The 20338-nt window shown below is 41.0% G+C and overlaps 1 protein-coding gene across 1 annotated transcript; it reads left to right on the forward strand.

The window, feature by feature from the left end:
* Positions 1-1491: 1491 nt before the first annotated feature.
* Positions 1492-19019, forward strand: LOC126332697 (alpha-amylase 1-like). Its single transcript, XM_049996629.1, has 11 exons — positions 1492-1688; positions 7558-7709; positions 11398-11563; positions 12613-12728; positions 14704-14831; positions 14935-15057; positions 15476-15597; positions 16763-16979; positions 18276-18394; positions 18472-18627; positions 18803-19019. The coding sequence occupies exons 1-11, from the start codon at positions 1515-1517 to the stop codon at positions 18812-18814; spliced, it is 1485 nt and encodes a 494-aa protein (XP_049852586.1). The 5' UTR covers positions 1492-1514; the 3' UTR covers positions 18815-19019.
* The last annotated feature ends 1319 nt before the right edge of the window (positions 19020-20338 follow it).

The following is a 20338-nucleotide window of genomic DNA, read 5'->3' on the forward strand; positions in this document are numbered from 1 at the left end:
GTCACTGGCAGGCTTGCTGCCGAAATTGGGAGAGCGTATGTTTCAAGAAAAGTAGAGCAAAGAAAGTTAGAGAAATTAAATGTCGTAGAGAACTTAACCGACAGCCATTCTTCCCACAAAATATTCGCGGACGGAACAGGTTCAAAAATGGTTCAAATGGCTCTGAGCACTGTGGGACTTAACATCTAAGGTCATCAGTCCCCTATAACTTAGAAATACTTAAACCTAACTAACCTAAGGACATCAGACACATCCATGACCGAGACAGGATTCGAACCTGCGACCGTAGCGGTCATGCGCTTCGAGACTGAAGCGCCTAGAACAGCTGGGCCACCGCGGACAGCAACGGAACAGGGAAGGCGAGAAATGATAATGATAACGTAAGTAACCTTCGCCAGATATCGCCCTTTCGGAGTACAGCCGTGGCCGTGGAAGAAGGAACTCCTAGTCGGGTGGTTCGGTCTATCACATACTTTTATATCGACTGACGGTAATGCAGAGATCCTGATCATTGGTAATAGTGACATATTAGGGCAACATCAGATTTAGTGTACAGTAATTTTACGCTTTCATATTCACAGTTTTAAAAATCTAGTGTAGTTGTAACATAGGTACATGGTCGCAGGTTTGCAGTCTGCATTTTCTGAAAATTTGTTTTTCCTGAAATTATGTTCATTTATGATGCTTCCACAGTTTTCTACTTTACAGCGTTACGTTGAAGAAGCAGTAACACTAGAAGCGTATGTGTTTCAGGGAAAAAAATGGCTCTGAGTACTATTCGACTTAACTTGTGAGGTCATTAGTCGCCTGACCTCAGATGTTAAGTCCCATAGTGCTCAGAGCCACTTGTTAGTTAGTCATCAGACGCCTAGAACTTAGAACTAATTAAACCTAACTAACCTAAAGACATCACACACATCCATGCCCGAGGCAAGATTGGAACCTGCGACCGTAGCGGCCGCTCGGTTCCAGACTGTAGCACCTAGAACCGCACGGCCACTTCGGCCGACTGTTTCAGGGAACAACAGAGATTTATAACAGAAGCCTTGATATGCCAAGGGGAAATTGTGTTCGTACAAGTAGCTCACAGATAGGCAAGTAGCATCGTATCATTTTTACAGGGATTCATCCACCAAGCTGCTATCGGAAAGGATTACGTATTAAGCTTGATACTCTGCAGCTGTAAATCATAGTTGAGCTTCTTACGGACGAAGAAACGTTTAAGTCTCTTTCTGTAGGTCAAATAAAAATGTTATCAGTTGCGTCGAATGACGTACTTATTTATAATGATTTAGCAAATATAATATCTTTTGTTCTCTGTGCGTAAAAACCTGTTAATCTTATTAATACCAAAATACACCTGGCATTAAATACCCATTAGCTGCACCGACGAATAATGTTTGTCCTATCACGTGAATTGCAATCACGTCAATAGATATTTTTTGTGGACGTACTATAAAAACGGGCGCCGTGTCAGAGGAAGTTGCCTTGTAGTGGACAGTCGAGGCGCAGCCATGTTGTCCGTACTTTGCCTGCTGGCAGCCGCGCTGGCCACAGTCAGCGCCCAATGGGACCCCAACGTGGCGAATGGCCGCAGCGCCATGGTCCACCTGTTTGAGTGGAAGTGGGCGGACATCGCAGCCGAGTGTGAGCGATTCCTGGCACCCAAGGGCTATGCTGGCGTACAGGTGAGACTGAATTCTTGCTAGATTCTGGATGCAAATATGTACCATCGGCAACTGTTACACACTTTTACAAGTAGCAAATCAACATCTACCCTACGAGCACACAGACAAGTATTTATTTACTACCTGAGTGCCGGTCGGAATGGCCGTGCGGTTCTAGGCGCTACAGTCTGGAACCGAGTGACCGCTCCGGTCGCACGTTCGAATCCTGCCTCGAGCATGGATGTGTGTGGTGTCCTTAGGTTAGTTAGGTTTAATTAGTTCCAAGTTCTAGGCGGTTGATGGCCTCAGAAGTTAAGTCCCATAGTGCTTAAAGCCATTTGACCCATACTACCTGAGGATTACAGGAGAATATGGGCTTGGGACAAGGAACGAGATACAAGAAGCAGTAACTGAGCTCTGTAACATTTACTCTGGTCCAGAATCACACGAGGAGGGGGTATACTCCGAAAAGCCGGGTGATACGGGAAGATTTCAGTTAGATTACATCATTGTCTAACAGAGATTCCGAAATCAGATACGGGACTCAGGAGTATGCAGGAGCAGATACAGACTCAGATCACAATGTAGCACTGATGAAGAGTACGTTGAAGTTCAAAAAATTAGCCAGGAAGAATCAATAGGTAAAAAAGTGGGACACGGAAGAACTAAGGAATGACGAATTACGCCTGCAGTTCTCTAAAGCTATAGATAAAGCAATAAGGAATAGTTCAGCAGGCAGTACAGTTGAAAACGTATGCAAATCTCTAAAAAGGGCAATCACAGAAGTAGGTAAGAAAAACATAGGAGCAAATAAAGTAACCTTGAAGGAATCATGGTTAGACAAAAAAGGAAGCACAAAAATGTTCAGGGAAGTTCAGGAACATGGAAATGCAAGTCGCTGGGGGACGAAATAAGTAGGAATGCAGGGAAACTAAGACGAAATGGCTGCATGATAAATGTGAAGAAATCGAAAAATAAATGACTGTCGGAAGGACTCACTTCGGTGAAATAAAAAGCAAAAGTGGTAACATTAAGAGTGCAGCGGGAATTCCACTGTTAAATACAGAGGAGAGAGTGAATAGGTGGAAAGAGTATACTTAAGGTCTCTATGAGGAAGGAGAGTTGTCTGACGTGTTAGACGAAGACTCAGGAATCGATTTAGAAGTGTAGGGGAGCCAGTATTAAAATCAGAATTTAAGAGACCTTTGGACGACTTAAGATCAAATAAGGCCGAAAGGGTAGATAACATTCCATCAAAATTTCGAAAATCATTTGGGGAGGTGGCAACAAAACTACTATTCACATTGGTGTGTAGATTGTATGAGTCTGGCGACATACCATCTGACTTTCGGAAAAATCCGAAGACTGCAGGAGCTGACAAGTGTGAGAATTATCACACAATCAGCTTAATAGCTCGTGCAACCAAGCTGCTGATAAGGATAATATACGAGAGAATGGAAAAGAAAATTGAGGTGTGTTACATGACGTTCAGTTTGGCTGTATTGACGTTGAAGTTGACAATGGGAGCAAGACTATAGAAAAATAAAGAAACGTTCATAGGATTTGTCGACCTGCAAAATGCGTTCGACAATGTAATATGGTGCAACATGTTCGAAATTCTGAGAAAAATAGAGGTAAGCTATAGGGAGAAAAGGGTAATATATAATATGTACACGAGTCAAGAGGAAATAATAAGAGAAGAACGAAGTGCTCGGATTAAAAAGGGTGTAAGACAGGGATCTAGTCTTCCGTCCTTACTGTTCAATGTGAACATCGAAGAAGCAATGATGGAAATAAAAGAAAGGTTTAGAAGTGGAATTGAAATTAAAGGTGGAAGGATATGGGTGGTAGGATTCTCCTGATGACTTAGCTGTCCCGAGTGATAGTAAAGTTGAATTATGTGATCTGTTGAATGGAATGATCAGGCTTATGAGTACCGAATGCGGATAACAATAAATGGAAGAAGGACTAAAGTAATTAGAAGTAGCAGAAATGAGAACAACAAGAATCTTAACATCAGGACTGATGTTCACGAAGTAGAGGCAGTTAAGAAATTCTGCTACCTTGGCAGTAAAATAACATGATGGGCAGAGCTAGGAGGACATCAAAATCAGACTAGAGGTGGCAAAGTCTACTAGTATCAGATATAGACTTTAATTTTAGGAAGAAATTTCTGAGAAAGTACGTTTGAAGCACAGTATTGTATGGCAGTGAAACATGGACTATGGGAAATGCGCAATAAAAGAGAATCGAAGCGTTTGGGATGCGGTAATACAAACGAATATTGAAAATTAGGTCGACTGATAAGGTAAGAAATTAGAAGGTTCTGCGCAGAATTGAGGAGTAAAGTAATATGAGTAAAACACTGACAAGGACAAGAGACAGGATGATACGACATCTGCTAAGACATCAGAGAATGATTTCCATGACACTAGAGAGAGTTGTAGAGGTAAAAAACTGTAGAGGAAGACAGAGGTTAGAACATATCCTGCAAATAATTGAAGACGTAATTTGTGAGTGCTACTCTGAGATGAAGAGATTGGCACAGGTGGGGGCTATTTTACTTCCGGAAGGTTTTATCCATCAGGATGCCATTAGTACCTGACTATAGTAGAGTTGTACGTCCTTTGTTTTCAGCCCTTCATAGTACCAGCTTAGCAAGGCTAATGTTGCAAAGCTAGATCAGTAAATCATCCAGACAGTTTCCCCTGAAACTACTGAAAAAGCTGCTGCCTGTCTTCAGCGACAATACGATAATCTGGACTCTCCTCATAAACAGCTCCGTTCTAGGTTCAGTCACGGCACTACAATCTCTATCGGTAAGGCACGCAACCAAGCTCACTTCGGCAAGGTCCATGGTTCATAAGGGGCTTGTAATAAATGGTATTGTATGGCTCTACCTCCAATGCCACGTGCCTTTGGATTTTGCCTGTCACGAAGACATACGTTAATGGCTATTGGTGTTAAACTTACGGTATAACTGAGTCAAAGTAAACATCCCTGTCCGAATTTTAAATCACCTCTCACGTCAGCATGTATTTTATACAGATATGAAAACCTTTCTTTCCTGCAGCGGGCAGCCGTGCTTGCCTCCGCGTCTTGTACTTGATAATTTTTTATCTGCCTCCAGGCAAATATATCCCAACATATCCGGAGAATGATGGTCTCTGACAAAATCTGTTTAAAATGCGGCCGATACCTCCTCAATGATAAGTGTATTCGACTGAGAAAAGTATATTTCAGATATAACAGTAGATTTTTAGGATTGGTTCTTTTTGGATATATGAAATTCTTTATTTGAAATCAGTGAAGAGTATAACTTGCTGTAAAATTTTAGTCATCTCGATATCACAGATAATGGGAGAAGCTTCGTGATCGCTGTTTCTCGCGGCAGTGATAGCAGAGGGAAGCCAGTTACCAAACGAATTAACGTAGAATTACTGTACCTCCGGCGCCCGCAGTAAATGCAATAATCTGGAAGAATTTGTGAAGGTCGAACGCAACACTTAAATCTCTAGTGCATGATATCCTAGAACACACAATTCATTATTAAGCTACTTTTATATATTTATAAACTGCATATTTGTATACTTATTTATAGCCGGCCGCTTTGGTCGTACGCTTCTAGGAGCTTCAGTCTGGAACCACATGGCTGCTACGGTCGCAGGTTCGAATCCTGATTCGGGCATGGATGTGTGTGGTGTCATTAGGTTAGTTAGGTTTAAGTAGTTCTACGTCGAGGGGACTGATGACTTTAGATGTCAAGGTCCATTTGAACCATGTTTATACGCATTTATATACTATATATTTACATTATATATTTATACTATATATTTATTTACTACTAGGGCGTTCTCATCCTCTGTTACATTTAACTAGATATCCTAATGAGTCAGTATTACAATTTATACAGTAGAGTCTGTTGTGGTTGTAGTCTTCAGTCCAGAGACTGGTTTGATGCAGCTCTCCATGCTACTTTATCCTGCGCAAGCTTCTCCATCTCCGAGTAACTACTGCTACCTACTTACATTTGAATCTGTTTAGAGTATTCATTCCTTGCTCTCCCTCTACGATTCTTACCCTCCGCGATTCCCTACAATACTAAATTGATGACGATCGAAGCAGACAAACTGAATTAAAATGTGTACTGCGGCCGGGCCTCGCACCCGCGTCATCTTGCACGCTACACAGAAATTCTACCCATAACACCACCGCAGTACAATGGTCGACATTGCTGCACGAACTACATAAGCTGAGTGCCCTCCCCAAAACAAACTTCAATTCATTTTTCCCTTACATATTGTCACTAATGCCATGGCTCTCCGATTTGGCAAGCACCCCAGCATTGGACGTTATGGGAAGTCCTTTTACCATTTGTGATCTTATAATTAAATGTTTCCCTGAGACATTTAAGTCTCTTTTTATTATCTACGATAATGATCGAAGCAGACGAAGTGAATTAAAATGTGTACTACGGCCGGGACTCGAACCCGGGTCTTCTTGCTTTCTAGGCAGAAACACTAACCAGAGCGATGCGTTGGTGTAAAGTTTAGCAATTTTGCCTAACAAGCAAGAAGACCCGGTTTCGAGTCCCGGCCGCCGTACAAATTTTAATTATTTTCGTCTGCTCCGATCATTACCGTAGATAATAAAAAGAGACTTAAATGTCTCTGGGAAACTTTTAATTATAAGAAATAAACTGACGATCCCTTACTGCCTCAGAAGGTGTCTTACCAACCGATTCCTTCCTCTAGGAAAGTTGTGTCATAAATTCCTCTTCTCCCCAATTCTGTTCATAACTCTTCATTAGTTACGTGATCTACCCATCTACTCTCCAGCATTCTTCTATAATGTAATACTAGAGCAGCAATATTTCATTGCAATAATAGTGTACGAGTGCTATTTGGAAAATAAGGGACGATCGGTGGCGAAATGGAAACCGCACAGAAAATCAAAACAGTTTTATTTACAACATTTAGCTACACCTTCCTGCTACTTCTCTACATAGGCGCTGCTCCGACTTAGACATCTGTCGAAGCGTTGTACCATCTTCCGAGCACCCTCGTCATAGTAGGCAGCCTCCTGTGTTTCCGACAGTATTTTGCACTGGACTGCAGCTAGTTGTTTTTGTGGCATAATGTTGTCTTCATAGCCCGCACATCGTTTGGCCAGAGATAAAAATCATATTGAGCCATTTTGGGGCTGTATGGTGAGTGATCAAACACTTCCCATGGAAAACCCAGTAGCGGCCTTTTAGACGCCCACGTAGTGTGCGACCGAAAGCTATCAAGAAGGAACTGCGTGACAGTTAAACGTTATGAGGCGTTACATGAAATCAGATGAAATCCCCCGGCAGTCGCCCATAATTTGCGGGAGACCCTATTTTCTAGCCATCTTTACGCGCTCATTGTGCGCTCCGAACTCAGAAGCGCGACATGACGCTATCTACTGTCATACTAGGGACACTGCCCAATACATATGTTCAAAGCTTCATCAGTTTTTCAGAGTGGTTTTTATTTTGCGACCAACTGTTCCTTACTTTTCGAATAGTCCTCGTACACAGTAATGGACATCGTATAGGAATTTAAAAAAATGGCTCTGAGCACTATGGGACTTTAACATCTTAGGTCATCAGTCCCCTAGACCTTAGAACTACTTAAACCTAACTAACCACACAACACCCAGCCATCACGAGGCAGAGAAAATCTCTGACCCCGCCGGGAATTTAAAAATGTCGCCCTTGTGGTATAGTAAGCGAATTAGTATGTCAGTGACGCTTAAGATTTAGAACAGATATTGATTTGTGAAAGGTTGTTGGAGTAACTTTGACAGTTTAAAAATCATTCAGTGTTTATATATAAGCTAACAACTAATTTTTCATAACGTTCAGATATCCCCGCCAAACGAGTACATGTCAATCACCACCAACAATAGACCGTGGTGGGAACGATACCAGCCTGTCTCCTACAGGATTGTCAGCCGATCTGGTTCGGAGTCCGAGTTCAAAGACATGGTGAACCGCTGCAACAACGTCGGAGTCCGGTAAGTCAGTCAAAAAGCTTTTACTCTCACGATAGGTTTTGATATAAAACGGACATGAAGGATTATGCAAAGGGACAAATTCGATTATTAAGGTCATTAACATAATCAGTTCAGGAGCTTATCTTATGTCCATAACTTAGTTTAAAACACTTAAAATAAAAAAAAATTGAGGGAGAGTAGGAAACCTTGATTCAAGCATGACATTTTATATGCGCAAATAACAATCATGAGAGCCACGTATAGGCAATAGGTCGTCAAATCAGTTACATGTGTCTGAGGGAATACGCAGAAACTATTCTCTATTGTAGTAGAGATTGACGTAGCACGTTTCATGACGGAAATGTTCAGAAGGTTTCTCAGTCTTTCACTTGCACAGTTAGAGGTTCACATCCTTAAGGAAAATACGATTGTATGGTGTGTTTGACCGGGAGTCCCCTTTTGGATAGGACGGCTGGGGTGGCCGCGCGGTTCTAGGCGCTACAGTCTGGAACCGCGCGACCGCTACGGTCGCAGGTTCGAATCCTGCCTCGGGCATGGATGTGTGTGATGTCCGTAGGTTCGTTAGGTTTAAGTAGTTCTAAGTCCTAGGGGACTGATGACCTCAAAAGTTAAGTCCCATAGTGCTCAGAGCCATTTGAACCAACCCCTTTTGGGTTGTTCAGCCTCCTGGTGCAAGTGTTTTATTCCACGTCACTTCGTCGATTTGTATAACGATGATGATGAGGGAAACATAACAGAGGTAGCTGTATAGTTTCACTTTCGAGCAGTAAATTTGGCAATGGGAGATAGACTTCTCGCAGCCGATTTTTATTAGTATGTCGACAGTAGCGTGTGCTCGAGTCCGTCTGTGGAAGCTGCATAGACAAGTACAATATTATGTTGACCAACTAATACCTATACGCAGATCAGAGTTCAGAAGTAAATTATATAACATGGAAAAGTTTAGGAAATACTCGCAATTCTTCCGGGCAATTTTTAAATGATATCATTATGACTTTGGTTGTTAAAACATTATTAATTGCGACTGCAGTTTCCACGTGTGGTCATTTTCAAGCATTGTGATAATCATCGCTCGTCAAATATAATTCGCGTATTTATGAAATTGACAAATGCTGAAAGTGAAAATTTTAAAGCTGCTTACATGGGATGTTGTAATCCACTCAATAATACAACGCTGCAACATGGTGTGTAAGAGCAGTTGCTTGAGCTGTTGTGAATTTATCTGCTGTTCCACATATACGTTATAGAGCTGGTGAAATAATTATGTAAACACTGAAATTTAAACTTCAAGTAGTAAGTGTGGTAACTGGATCAAAAAAGTGATAAAGATGTAAACACACAAAGAATATGAACTACGGAGTCCAAAGATTCTAAAATATGGCGTCGATGTCATGTGACTTACGAAATGTGTGTGCAGAAAAGAGGAAAGTGACGAGAACATGTCCTAGATAAAAGTGCTAGCTACAAACGTTACTGTGAATATAGATTAAAACTATGTAAAGAGATGAAATGACTATCAGGTCAAAATACAACAGTATCCAAAAATACAAATACAGAATACGGTCAAACCTCAGATATAGATGAAAGCAGCGGTCCACAAACAAGCGCAAGAAATATGTAAATGTAGGAAAGGTATGAAGTAGTAGTAAGCGTAGCATGGTCTAGAATATTTACAAGGATTAAGACTGAATTATAAGACGTTCACGAAGCAGTCCATATGTTTGTCATTTTTAAGGGTCAGTCTTTTCATTCAAAATGAATTCTGGCTGGTCTCCACAGTCACTACAATTCGACTTCTTTGTGATTAATCATGCTTTCTAACTTTTCGTATTTTATGGAGAATTACTAAAGAGTTTTAATGGTTATCTAACTTCTGTTTAGTTGCTCGAATATGTCTCTCGATCGATGGTGTCACTGGTTTTACTGTGTTCTCTAAAACATGTGTTCATACTACTACCAGTTAGTCCTATACAAAAATATATAGTCCTATATGAAAATTATTGCACTCTGTTTTTATAAATTCCAGATTGAGTGTAAGGTTTGTTTTTGTTGTGGTCTTCAGTCCACAGACTGGTTTGATGCAACTCGCCATGGTACTCTATCCTGTGCAAGCTTCTTCATCTCCAAGTACCTGCTGCAACCGACATCCCTCTGAATCTGCTCAGTGTATTCATCTCTTGTCTCCTGCTACGATTTTTACTCTCCGCGCTGCCTTCCAATACTAAACAGGTGATCCTTTGTTGCCTCGGAACTAGTCCTACCAACCGATCCCTAGTCAAGTTAAGCCACTTATTTATCTTCTCCCCAATTCTATTCAGTACCTCCTCATTAGTTACGTGATCTACCCATCTAATCTTCAGCATTCTTCTGTAACATCACATTTCTAAAGCTTCTATTCTCTTCTTGTCTAAACTATTTACCATCGATGTTTCACTTCCATACATGGCTACACTCCATACAAATACTTTCAGAAAAACTCTCCTGACATTTAAATCTATACTCGATGTTAACAAACTTTTCTTATTCAGAAACGCTTTCCTTGCAACTGCCAGTCAATATTTTATATCCTCTCTACTTCGACCATCATCACTTACTTTGCTCCCCAAATAGCAAAACTCATTTACTACACTAAGTTTCTCATTTACTAATCTAATTCCCTCAGCATCACTTGATTTAACTCGACTACACTCCATTATCCATTATCCTCGTTTTGATTTTTTTGTGTTCATCTTATATCCTCCTTTCAAGACACTGTCCATTCCGTTCAATGGCTCTTCCAGGTCCTTGGCTGCCTCTGACAGAATTACAATGTCATCGTAAACATCAAGGTTTTTATTTCTTCAAAGATTTTAATTCCTACTCCCAATTTTTATTTATTTTCCTTTACTGCATGTGCAGTATATACATTGAATAACATCGGGACTCGCATTTGGGAGGACGACGGTTCAATCCCGCGTCCGGCCATCCTGATATAGGTTTTCCGTGATTTCCCTAAATCTCTTTAGCCAAATGCCGGGATGGTTCCTTTGAGAGGGCACGGCCGATTTCCTTCCCTATCCTTCCCTAACACAATGAGACCGATGACCACACTGTTTGGTCTCCTCCCCCACATCAATCCAATCCAATAATATCGGGGATAGACTACAACCCTGTCTCAGTCCCTTCCCAACCACTGCTTCCCTTTATGCCCCTCGCCTCTTATAACTGGTTTTGGTTTATTGTGTTGGATACTGTGACGTATGGTCAGACCTGACCTGTTTCCAGTACGGAAGCAATTAATTATTTCGGTTTTACGAAATTATTTACCTATTCTTTCAGATATAGACCCACTACATGGTGGGGATAAATATTTAGTTTTAGTTTCTTCTTCAAAAAGGAATGACTGCATTTAAAGTTTTGACGAAGGCTCTGGACCCAGTTGTCATCAATCTTCATGACAATGTTTTCAATGGCAGTGACTTTCCCCAATGTTAAGTAAGACTTAAAAATTCAGAAAAAAACTTAAAATGAGCATCCTTACCGTATACGTAACCTCACGCACGACTAGAGTGGGGAGCAAGCAGACAGTAGAATCTGTCGTGCTGGCTGAATTACACCAGAGATCAATACGTAATTATTAATGGTAGTTGAATGCTGTGCGCTATGTGATACAAACAAGCAAATGCAATTGGAATCGGGCCCGTTGCAGGATCTACGTGGACGCGGTGATCAACCACATGAGCGCCTCGTGGAACGGCCTCAGCGGCGTGGGCGGCAGCAAGCCCAGCGGTTACAGCTACCCCGACGTGCCGTACGGCACCAACGACTTCCACCAGCCGCCCTGCACCGTCAACAACTACAACGACGCCAACAACGTAAGCGAACTGAAGAAGTTGTATATCGAGTGTGCCAGACGGCTGTAGCTGCTGTTATGTCCGAGAGATGACGCAGATAATGCTGGAATAGGCTTTTTCGAAAGATTCCACTTGATCAGTGTTAGATTTAAAGATAAACATTCCACTTGATCAGTGTTAGATTTAAAGATGATGACGCCAGCAGATATGAAACGTGTCTAACATCTCCCCTTTTTGAGCAGGCAGAAGAGCATGTCATTCTCTTATTTGTCTGCCATTTAAAATTGGTTTGATTGTTTTCTGGTACTGCTAGTTGAAGTTTTAGAGCATGGAAATGTTCGTCCTGAGTTGCGTTGGAACTCTGTGGTTATAGCATTTCTCTTTCATGTAAAGTTTTATCTTGACATTTTGACGGACAGTCTTCATTTATGTTATAACCAATAATCCATTTGATATCACTTTCAGTTTACGAAGAATAACAAATAAGACTGGCACTGATGCCTGCAACGTCAACTTTTACGCGACTAGATGTGAAACACAGCTGTTCAGCAGTTTCGACATTAACAATCGGCCCCCAACAGAACCAAAAACAATCCAAACGCTAAGCTATCGGCAGTGCCGCTGACTGCTGGCTTGTCTTTCTTCTTTTCAAGTTGCACGACTTGTTTTCAGTGGAGCGATTATGTCTTCAAAAAAGAAATACAAGTCGTGACCTCCCCTTTTTTCGGCGCCTCTGGTTAAATCTTGTCCTGGATTATATTTCCCCGTTGTCTGATAGGAATCCTCATAGCCTTTGCGTATATTTCATGACAATATGCTTGTCCCTTTATTATTTTGTGCGTGTAGTTTCAGACACGATGGAAATGAGTTCGTTCGAATCGAAAGAGCAATTCGGACAATCTTATAAACAGCATTTCGCCTTTTAGCTTAGTACTTCAAAAACGACGCAGAAGACATATCTCAAGGTGTTCAGTGGGAAGCTATATCATGCGCATGTCCCTATTTAGATCGTGCAATCTATGGAAAGAGATGACAAGGGTTAGTCTATATTCCATTTTTTTTCTTTTCAGGTACGAAACTGTGAGTTGTCTGGACTTCACGACCTTAATGATGGGTCCGATTACGTACGGGGCAAGATCGTGGAATATATGAACAAGCTAATCGGCTATGGAGTTGCAGGATTCAGGTAATATAATATAGAGACTATCGCTTGTTTTAATTATTCATCATTTTTTATACTTTCGATTAATACGCTGGTTATTTGATTTGTTGTTTGCTGTTGCCGATAAAATATACTCTGTGCCCAACGGAAATGGAGACTACAGTTACATGTAAAGAAATTTGAATAATAATATTATAATTACTCCTTGTCCGGAACGATACAACTACACATAACGATGGTAGGCAAGGGAAACCTCATAACTATATTTTGTTAAATTTTATGGGAGAAGCAAAAATATTTCCTTAAAAATAAATGATGTGATACGGATAATGTTGCTACATCTACATCTACATCTACATCTACATGACTACTCTGCAATTCACATTCCACTCCCTAACAGCGCGCTGGAAAAACGAACACCTAAACCTTTCTGTTCGAGCTCTGATTTCTCTTATTTTATTTTAATAATCATTCCTACCTATGTAGGCTCAACAAAATATTTTCGCATTCGGAAGAGAAAGTTGGTGACTGAAATTTCGTAAAAAGATCTCGCCGCGACGAAAAATGTCTTTGCTGTAATGACTTCCATCCCAATTCGCTATCATATCTGCCACACTCTCTCCCCTATTACGTGATAATACAAAACTAGCTGCCCTTTTTTGCACCCCTTTGTGTAACTAGATAGTAGAAGCCTGGCTACTGACGGATTAGAGAAATCCATGCAGTTTCAAATCTCTCTTTGATATTGGAGGTACTGATTGCTGGAATTACTTGGTCTTCAAAGACGGGTGAAGTTACACGATTTTCATTGCCCACAGATTCTAGCCCACAGGAAGAGCGTGGATGACTTGAATATAGAAATAACTGGGTTGCAGAGGGATCCAGTTTTCAACGGTGTCCTGCCCTTCCTTGTCACAGGTGAACCTCTGACCTATCCGAGATTTCTTTAAGGGGCCGAAGATATTTGAGTCACATAGGGAGACATCGGGGCTGTAAGAAGGATTTTCGTGGACATCTCATCGAAATTTTTGAAGATACCGGGGATCTTCTTAGCTACATATGATCTAGTGTTGTTCTGGAGAAGCAGGAGCCCATTTGATAGCTGGTCCCTTCGCTTGTTCTTGACGCCCCGTTTGAGCGTCAGCTTACGTGTTACACCCCGCAGTAGCTAGTCGATGAGTGGGGTCCTTCATCGTCTAAAAAGAAATTGAGCAATACTTCACTGCCTTTCGGGACAGAGTGGCTTTTTTTTAATTTTATTTTTGGACGAAAGGAACTAGGATGCGCCACTTCATGCTTATCCATTTGGAGGCAACAACGAAGTGGTGACAGCACGTTTCATCACATGCCAGAACCTGGGCAATGAAATCCGTTTCTTGCTACATGTGTCCCAACGGATGGATCAGGAACACAGGCGCTCTTGCCATCTTTTGATTCTATGAAAGATTTTTGGACAACCACAAATTTCTCCATTAATGGAGCTTCTCATGGATTATGTGATGCGCAGTTTCTTTGCTTATCGACAGCTCAACAGTAATATCACTTGCGGTGATTCAACGATTCGTCCGTATGAATTCCTCCATAGCGAGAAAGCGGTACTGCTGCTGACAATGTGAACCAGCGTAGGGTGTTGCGTGTACTTGATGTTTACAAGTTGCGTCCCAACGCTGACCCCTGGAATATTGTGCACAGCGCGAGACACTGCTCTTCGTTCACCTCTTTTATTCTGAAATCAATCTATGAGGTGTACTCTCCTTCGGTCTTAAGAAACTGGATAGCCTCTCTCTGTGCTGTTGAGGAGGGATCTGTCATGCAAAGAACTGCACAGAAATTTCTCCAGAAATGAGGAAATTTCTGTAAAGTATTTAATTCCTCTTGAACTGGGAGTCACACAGCTCCATCACTCGACAATCACCATCAAACTAGAATTACATACAACGCCGTTTCAGCGAATGTCTCCTTGTCTCGAGCATACCTTATATTCGTTCATTTATTCTAGGATTGACGCTGCCAAACACATGTGGCCAAACAATCTAGCCAAAATCTATGGCGCACTAAGCAACCTCAACAGTAATTATTTTGGTAGCGGCAAGCGACCATTCATCTACCAAGAAGTCATCGACCCAGGTAATCATTATTCCATGAAGAAACGAAAGATTTTGGGACGCATCTACTTCTACTCTTTCGTAGTCTGACTCCGCTGAATATTAAATTGTTCTTCGTTTTACAGGTACTGAAGCCGTGAAGAAAGGCGAGTATGTCGGCATGGGAAGAGTCTGTGAGTTCAAGTATGGAACAGAGCTGGCGAACTGCTTCAACAGAAAGAACCAGATGAAGTGGCTGTATAACTTCGGTAAAAATTTCAAGAAATATTCGCTTTTACTTAGCAATAGTTAGTCAAACGAAGTATTTCTCTGACGTTCAAATAACATTATGGAATTAGACTGGATGACAGTTGTTTCGTAATGCACACTATTAAAAAAAAGGAATAAGTACTGAGACCAGTAGCATGTTGAAGAACACGTTAAATGTCATGTCACGTGGTCGTATAGGCTTCCTAAGTTACCTAATTCGTTTGAATGATATAATGATATTTGCATCGCAATTAAATGCAGACTGCAAAACAAGGAATAAGAATTGATTTCAGTATCGTTTTGAAGAACACATCAAATGAGACGTGGTAGTGTAGACTACCTACATACAGAATCCTTCTTTTTCATTCCTCTGGTTTTTTGTCTGTAGTTGTATAACGTATTGATGTCCTGTTACAGGTGAAAGTTGGGGCCTGGTCAACGGTAACAATGCACTTGTTTTCATCGATAACCACGACAACCAGAGAGGCCATGGTGGTGGTGGAAACGTCATCACTTTTCAAAACCCAAAACTGTACAAGGCATGTGAAAAGACTTTTAATTGTAATGAAACCTCCGTCCTTGGGGTAAACGACGGTCAAAAATTCTTACATAATATTTTCAGTTATATTTGCGTACCTAATATGCTTAGGAAAATGAAAAAAATTGCCATATGGTGATTTTGAGCTGCCATATTAAATACTTCTAAAGTTACTATCGCTAATACGAGTGTTGGAACTTAAATAGTGACAACTATTTATTCATAAACGATACATAAGAGTTACATGTTTGCACTCGTTACTGTCCTTCAAAGTAGTCACCAGAGTTGCGTAGAACCCGTTGCCAGCGACGTGGAAGGCGTAGTATACGGTTAGCAGACCCTGTCCTGTTGATGGTGCGAAGGGAGCAGTCTAAAGTTATGGTGATTTACGAGTACGACTGTGATGGTGTTATCCTAACGCGTTATGTTCCTTCACGGCAGTCAATGCACAGTATTATTGTCCGTTTTTGGAGCATCACCTAAGATCAGTTTTGCGAGACAAAAGACGACACTTCCTGCGCAACCCAGCCATCATTTTTCACGACAATGCGCGGGCGCATACAGCGCATGCTGTGGCTACTCTGTTCGGTCGATGGGACTGGGAAGAACTGTACCATCCGCCATACTACGCGGATTTAAGTCCTTGTGACTTGGATTTGATTCCGAAGATGAAGGAACCACTTCATGGTATTCGCTTCAGAACTGTTCCAGAGATTCTACAGGCAGTAGACCGACCCATTTAAACCATCTACAGAACAGGTAGTGTTAACGTGAGATTTTAATTGCCCCCTCGTCTCCATTTCAATGAGATTTAGTCAGACACTGCCGGACCCCTGCCCCCCCATCTTGAGCTCATGTAATGAATTCTGACGTTATTCTATTATTAATCTCCTTACAAAATATGACGTTTCTTTATATGTGGGATACAAATTAAATATCTTACTATGTTACACAAAGGAAATAGATAATTCAATGAATGGACACATAATTCTAAAAGCATTTCCCTAAACATTTGAAACATTTTCTGACAACAGTATTCTTGACTTCAAGGTTTCTTTTATCTCCTATGCCTCTCTTTGTACTCAGTACTGTAAGACGCAACTTTTATTTTGATGATGCAGTTATCAGCATTAAGTTTATGCCAATAAAACTTAAATAATTTGCAGATGGCGAACGCCTTCATGTTGGCGTGGCCGTTTGGCTTCCCACGAGTGATGTCCAGCTACGAGTTCGGCAGCTCGGACGATGGTCCACCACAGGACGGCAACCAACACATCATCTCTCCCACCATCAACTCTGACGACTCATGCGCTAGGCCCTGGGTGTGTGAGCACCGCTGGAGGCAGATCTACAACATGGTCGGATTCAGGAACAATGCAGGAAGTAAGTACTCAGTCTCCTTTAGACACCCTAAGTTGCGATGAAAATATGTCATATCTTGTAATACAAAACAACTCTCCTAACCAATAAATTGTGTGCGCTCTGTGATTAAGGTTTACAGTGTACGCAACAGCAGAAAAAGCTCGTCAGATACTTAAAAATTAATCGCACAAGGTCATGGAAAATAAAAATAAATTCCAGAAATGAAATTTAACAATGAAACCCATTCGGCGAATGCAATTTCTATTTACACGAGTTCTTGATGAAAGATAAGCAATAGTATACAAAAACAAATAGCATAGACATTATCGGGTGTTTGAGCTATAAATAACTGAACACAAAATTAATTTACAGTCGAGTACTACACTTATATAAATTATATCAGACGACGAGTCTAACACGAAAGCAACACCAGTTGAAAACGTAGAAATTTTTGTGGTACAGATGATTTATCTAAGCGACACAACATATCAAAGCAGCAACATTACACTCTGTGTAGCTTTTGACACATTAGGTTAAACATAAATTAATAAAATTATGCTTATCGAAGGGATGAAGCATCTAGATCATAGAAAATTTCAATGAGCAACACAGCTTACCTCGCTTGAAGCAATCATAAGCTACAGCTATTAGCAAAAATATACTCTGTAAAACAGATAACACTTGGATGTATGCAAAACAATATTAATAAAAGAAATACAGTCATTCTGAAACGAGCTACGTCGAATTAATACATTATTATTATATGCGCCTTAAACAGAAAAGACAACTCTAACATTAGGAATATAAGTAACAACCCACCTCCGTAGTGGTCAGTGGTGATGGCTGCCATGCGAAGATCCGATTCTCGGCACCGCCAAGAGCTTTTATTTGATGGGAGGACTGGTTCGGACTGCACTAAACCTCGTGATACCAGCTGGGGAGCTACTTGATAGAGTTGTAGCAGTAGCAGCTCCACGGTCTGGAAAATCTGCAAAATGGCCGGGAGAGCGGTGTGCTCACCACATAACCCTCCGTACCGCAACAGTATGACGCCGCAAGGCAGAGGATGATATGGCAGCCGGTAGAAATTCCTAGGGCCCTCACAACATTGTGAGGAGCTCGTTAAAACTGCGTAAAGTACTTAAATTTCCTTCGCTTCAGCACCCCATACAGAGCAGTATATAAAGTTCTTAGCACTTTACGTTTCTAATACTTTAATTTAATTTCGTTGCCCGTAATTCAAAAGTAAGCATTTAGACGAAGTTTTGGACTCATTCTTACACAATTACATATTTTCGTTCTACTTTATGCCATCAGCTACCGCGATGAGCAACTGGTGGGACAACGGCAACTATCAGATTGCTTTCTCCAGAGGGAACACCGGTTTCATTGCCATTAACAACGAGGCCAATTCCGACCTGAAACAAACGCTTCAGGTAGGTATCGCATTTTTTATTAGCTACCATCACCGGTTTTGACATGTAAAAGTCTGATAATCCCTGGTTGCTTACAGACTGGTCTACCTGCTGGTTCATACTGTGACGTCATCTCTGGCAACAAGAGTGGAAGCAGCTGCACGGGCAAGACCATCACCGTCAACGGTGACGGAACGGCCTACATCGAAATCCCTTACAACCAGGACGATGGTGTTGTGGCTATCCACACAGGCGTAAGTAACCGTGGAAAATAGTCTCAAGAACAACCGTTATCTGTTGCGTTTTAACTGTTCAACCATGATGTAATCTTATGTAATCTGTATCTCAGTCCACAACTTACTGAAACACCCTTCAATTGTCACTGAACTACAACACAGCTATCAGGTTAATTTGTAATTTATTTTACAGGCCAAGCTGTAATCACACAGGATGACTGGAAGCCCTGTAATCTCACAGGATGACTAGAAGCCGTTATAGAGACCACAGGAACGAACTGACAAAGCAGATTATTCAATACCAACTTCACTGAACAATGCTAAATTTCATTTTATTTTTAAATTTAAAAGTGTAACCAACTGAAACTCAGTATCCTAATTTGATGAATAAAATTTTTGCACTCCCCAAAGGTTTATACCTAAATTAACCCCTCTGTAGCATGTTTAATACCTTCCGTATGAACAGGTATGTATAAAAAAACACAGCATAAAATGCACAGTTAACTCTGACTTTGGACACCCCCCATTGCCTTCTCTTACTACAACACAGTGTTCATTGGGTTATAATACAATAATAGGCTAAAGAGATAAACCCTAAATCGCTACCTTCACTCTAGACATATGCCAAGAAACTACTGCTACAGTTACTTTCTAGAGCATTATTGGATGCCAGTGTTGGAGATACAGCAAACTTTCATTTAAGCTGCTAACGGCGGCTTTCAGACTTAAAATTTCTAGTGACTTAGAAATTAGGTACATAATATTGTAGTACTTGATAACCCAATTAATTTTAACCAAATATTTATATCAGCCCTGTTTAATGGAATTAATGGGTGTTGCCAATATAAATACAGCGCAAAATACCAGACCTCATTACACAGGCCTTCAAAATACAGAGCCAAGCAACAAAACTAACATGTGCGAAAATACATACAAAGACTATTTACTACGGACAACGTTACATTTACGTCGTTGCGACTGGGAGTTTTACTCTTCTCTCCATTAAATCATATTATTGAACTATATTATAATGCAGTTACAGAAACCATAAGTATTTTCAACTATTCTGGCAGGAAATCTGGGCTGTAAAAGTACCGGAGTTAGTACTTACCAGATTGTGCATTAATTAACAATATTAATTTACGCCGGCAAGGGAGGGGGGGGGGCGGCGAGCGGTTCTAGGCGCTACAGTCTGGAACCGCGTGACCGCTACGGTCGCAGGTTGGAATACTGACTTGTGCATGGATGTGTGTGACGTCTTTAGGTTAGTTAGGTTTAATTAGTTCTAAGTTATAGGGGACTGATGACCTCAGAAGTTAAGCCCCATAGTGCTCAGAGCCATTTGAAGTATTAATTTACGATTCCAAGCGTGCAAAGCACTGAAACGAAAAGAAGTTTAAGGTCCTGTTAACATAGAGGTATTTTGAGGTGGAGCACTAACATATCAGAAAAATTATGTAAATCAGAGTCGACATTCTGAAAGAATTCTCCCCCACCGTCCCACGCGTGGAGTACAGTAGAGCAACGATAGTCCGAAACAAATGGAGATAGAGGGCATGGGGACTGAGGCTATTTCGATAACTGATTCTCCAAGTAACTGATTATTTACGTAAACATATCTTGCTAGTGTTCACAGGAGTTTGAAAGAAACAAATTCTAAAATGAACGCATACACGATGTAAACGTACCACAGCGATATAAGAGAAGTCAACGCGAACACTTTAATATA

The sequence above is a fragment of the Schistocerca gregaria genome, chromosome 2 (assembly GCF_023897955.1).
Source record: "Schistocerca gregaria isolate iqSchGreg1 chromosome 2, iqSchGreg1.2, whole genome shotgun sequence".
Lineage (NCBI taxonomy): Eukaryota > Metazoa > Arthropoda > Insecta > Orthoptera > Acrididae > Schistocerca > Schistocerca gregaria.

Coding starts and splice junctions, on each gene's coding strand:
- LOC126332697 (XM_049996629.1), top strand. CDS start 1,515: ATGTTGTCCGTACTTTGCCTGCTGGCAGCCGCGCTGGCCACAGTCAGC. Junction 12,729..14,703: donor TATGGAGTTGCAGGATTCAG/GTAATATAATAT, acceptor CATTTATTCTAG/GATTGACGCTGCCAAACACA. Junction 16,980..18,275: donor ATTCAGGAACAATGCAGGAA/GTAAGTACTCAG, acceptor TTATGCCATCAG/CTACCGCGATGAGCAACTGG.